The sequence below is a fragment of the Trametes versicolor genome (genome assembly GCF_000271585.1).
Source record: "Trametes versicolor FP-101664 SS1 unplaced genomic scaffold TRAVEscaffold_118, whole genome shotgun sequence".
NCBI classification, from domain to species: domain Eukaryota; kingdom Fungi; phylum Basidiomycota; class Agaricomycetes; order Polyporales; family Polyporaceae; genus Trametes; species Trametes versicolor.
In genome coordinates, this window is record NW_007360438.1 from 1 (window position 1) to 3,204 (window position 3,204).

General features: G+C 60.1%; 2 protein-coding genes across 2 annotated transcripts; one reads left to right on the top strand and one right to left on the bottom strand.

Moving 5' to 3' along the window:
- Positions 1-225: 225 nt before the first annotated feature.
- TRAVEDRAFT_54719 (uncharacterized protein) lies at positions 226-612 on the bottom strand (the record flags this gene model as incomplete). Its single annotated transcript, XM_008047662.1, has 1 exon — positions 226-612. One exon carries the CDS (start codon positions 610-612, stop codon positions 226-228), a length of 387 nt encoding a protein of 128 aa, XP_008045853.1.
- Positions 613-820: 208 nt separating this feature from the next.
- On the top strand, positions 821-3,113 carry TRAVEDRAFT_81842 (PRP3-domain-containing protein; the record flags this gene model as incomplete). Its single annotated transcript, XM_008047663.1, has 9 exons — positions 821-889; positions 1,040-1,072; positions 1,129-1,401; positions 1,455-1,622; positions 1,674-1,970; positions 2,028-2,249; positions 2,289-2,385; positions 2,438-2,651; positions 2,705-3,113. Coding segments are annotated over 9 exons (1,782 nt in total), but the record flags the coding sequence as incomplete, so codon positions are not given.
- Positions 3,114-3,204: the final 91 nt, after the last annotated feature.

Below are 3,204 nucleotides of genomic sequence, written 5' to 3' on the forward strand. Positions count from 1 at the left end.
CGCACGCGAGACGATGGCGGAGGACGCGAGGACGGGTTGAGTGCGGAAGTGTAGATCGAGCGCCGCACACGAAGGAGTCGCGCTGCGTCTTTGCACTTGCAGCAGCAGCAGGGCAGGATGATGGAGAGCGTCGGCGGAGAAAAGAGGGGATGTGCGGCAGGTTCCCCGGGGGTCACGGTCGAAGGAGCGAAATGACCGACCTCGTCGGTGGCGCACCTGTTCGCGCTAAGAATGGATGCGCGAGCAAGCGGGCGAGAATGCGTGCAAGTCTGCCGGATAGCTCGGACCAAGGGGACGGAGGGCGAGCGGGGACGGAGGGCGAGCGGGGACAGAGGAAGGGCGGGGACAGAGGAAGGGCGGGGACAGAGGAAGGGAGAGCGCGGAGCAGAGCACGGGCAAAGACCTCTTCGAAAGAGCGCGACAGATGGCAGAGGAGGGCGGTCTGGAGATCGGGGCGGGATCTGGGGAACGACGGGCGAGTGCATGCCAAACGAGCTGCAGCCCGCGCCAGAAGTCGTCGTGAGCAGCTTTCGACGCGCGGGAAGCGAGCAGGGGCCGGACGACGTGTGCGGGCGGCGGTCGTAGGCCCGGGACGGTTTCGGCGAGGGGCATGGTGGAGGTGGGTGGAGAAGAGGAGGTGCGTATACAAGCGCCGAGACTAGAACGATTACAAAAGGGAATGTAAGCAGAGTAAGTGAAGGAATAAGAGCGTATCAATAATTACTAGTGACCGCTTAACAAAGCTAATGCCATGCGCACGCGGCGCGCGCTATTGCTCCTTGGACCCGTCCCACCACCCTCTACCGCAGCTACCAGCACCATGAGCGACCGCAAACGAGCCTGGGAAGGCAACGGGGATTCGAGCGCGTCGAAGAAGCTGAAAAGGTGTGTCTCTTACGGCTCTTTGCCGCTCGCCGAGTCCTGACTGGAACGGTCTTGTTGCAGCGATACTGTGAGTGCCGTTCCTCCATTTCGTGAAGGTGAATATGCCTCTTACCATGCCTCGAACTTGCGCTATAACCCCCTTCTACCCGCTCAGACTGCATCCAATGGACATTCTGCAGGCTCATCGGTATGTCTTCCTCCTTGTTGGTCTCGTGCGCAACTTAACTACGGCCATGTTCGAAGCTGTCGGCAGACGCTCTCATCGCCCAGAAGAGGGCCGAGATTGCTGCTAAGATAGCAGCAATGAAGAAGTCGGCGTCGGCATCAAGCTCTGCACCAGCTACCGCCGCCCCCACCCCAATCCCCGCATCATCGAGAGTGGCATCCGCGTCTGCGTCAAACGCGGCGTCTCCATCTCCGCCCATTCCGGATGACATGGCGCGTCGTATTGCGGAAGCGAAGCGGCGCGTCGCCGAGGCGCAAAGCAAGCTGGCGGTGAAAGACAACCCGTACATGGTGCGTTCGCTACGTTTACCAGACGCACCTTCGCTCATGTACGCAACTCGAAGTCCGCCCCACAAGCCGGCAAGAAGAAGACGCTGGCCCCAGAACCCGCTCAGCAGGGGGCTGGTCTGAAGATGGCAGCGCATCCGCTCCTGCTCGACACCACGCCCGCTGCCCCGCAGTCCAAAAAGGACAAGTATAAGCCCATGCAGCCGAAGTTCGCGTCGATTAAGGTACATCTTCCTCACACATACACTATACATATCCTAATTTACGCTTTTCAGGCGAACATTAGGAATGCACCGACTCCCCCGCCAGCTCCTACGCCGACCGCGCCCAAGGAGTCCATATCCAACCCGTACGCTTCTGGCACGGTCACGCCTGCCGAGAGCGGCTTCGAGGGTGCTCCGAAAGAGCGCACGGGGAGACACTTCCGCTTCAACCCGAAGGGCAAATATGTGCAGATCGCGAACCAGGTCCGGCAGGAACAGCAACTCGAGCAGCTGAAGCAGCGCATCGCGGAGAGCGCCAAGAAGGCTGGTTTAGATACCGAGTTCGAGACGCTTGAGAAGAACATCAGGGTACGTCGCTCCTTTGACGCAGCTTGTGGTCTGCGGATACTGATTGTCACGCCGTAGAGAGACGCACCTCCTCTGACCGAGTGGTGGGATGCAGCCCTGTTGCCACACAAGACGTATGACGACCTGGAGATGGGGATGTCCACGCTCAACATCCGTAATGCGGACTCGCCGATCACGCTGTATATTCAGCACCCCATCCCTATACCCGCCCCAGGTGACAAGAACGAGATCACCCTGAAGCCATTGAAGTTGACCAAGAAGGCAAGTGACTGCCGCAGCGTCTACTAGCGCTGTGCTGACTATGCGCGCTGTATATAGGAGCAGAAGAAGGTCCGGAAACAGCGGCGACAGGCCGAGCTGCAGGACAAGCGGGACCGGATTCGTATGGGTCTCATCCCACCGGACGCTCCTAAAGGTGTGCATCTACCCTTTTATGCCCTACGAAGTAACTAATGGAGCCACTACAGTCCGCTTGGCGAACCTGATGAAGGTTCTGACGTCGGACGCCGTGCAGGACCCTACGCGTGTGGAAGCGCGCGTGAGGCGCGAAGTCGCGATGCGCAAACACCAGCACGAGAAGATGAACACGGAGCGCAAGCTCACGGACGAGCAGCGGCGTGAGAAGATCGAGACCAAGAAGGTCGAGGAAGAGAAGAAGGGCATATACGGCGCCGTCTTCAAGTACGTCCACCTTGTATCCGCTCGTGTGCACATAGCTAACGGCTACCGTACAGGGTCAAGACGCTTTCGGACCCGTCGCACCGCTTCAAGGTGCGCAAGAACGCGGAGCAGATGAACTTGACGGGCGCCTGCATCTTCCATCCGACCTTCAGCATGGTCTACGTCGAGGGCGCGTCAAAGTTCATCCGGCAGTACAAGAAGCTCATGCTCCGGCGCATCGCGTGGACGGAAGCTGCGCGCGAACGCGGCGCGGAGGACGTCGAGATCGAGGGCGCGGAAGATGGCGAGGGCGGCAGCGGGAAGGGCAAGGGGAAGGCTGCCGTGCCTGGGGAGCACGGACAGGCGTCGCTCGAGGACAACCACTGCTGGCTGATTTGGGAGGGCCAGCTGCGGGATCGGGCCTTCAACAACTTCAAGCCGAAGAGTTGCCCGACGGACTCGGCGGCGAAGGAGATGGGCGGGTTGCAACGGCGGGAAGGACGGGCCTGCTCATGTACGCGGGCGAGTTCTCAGTGTAGATACGTAGCGGACATGGAATATATTTCGTTGGCAC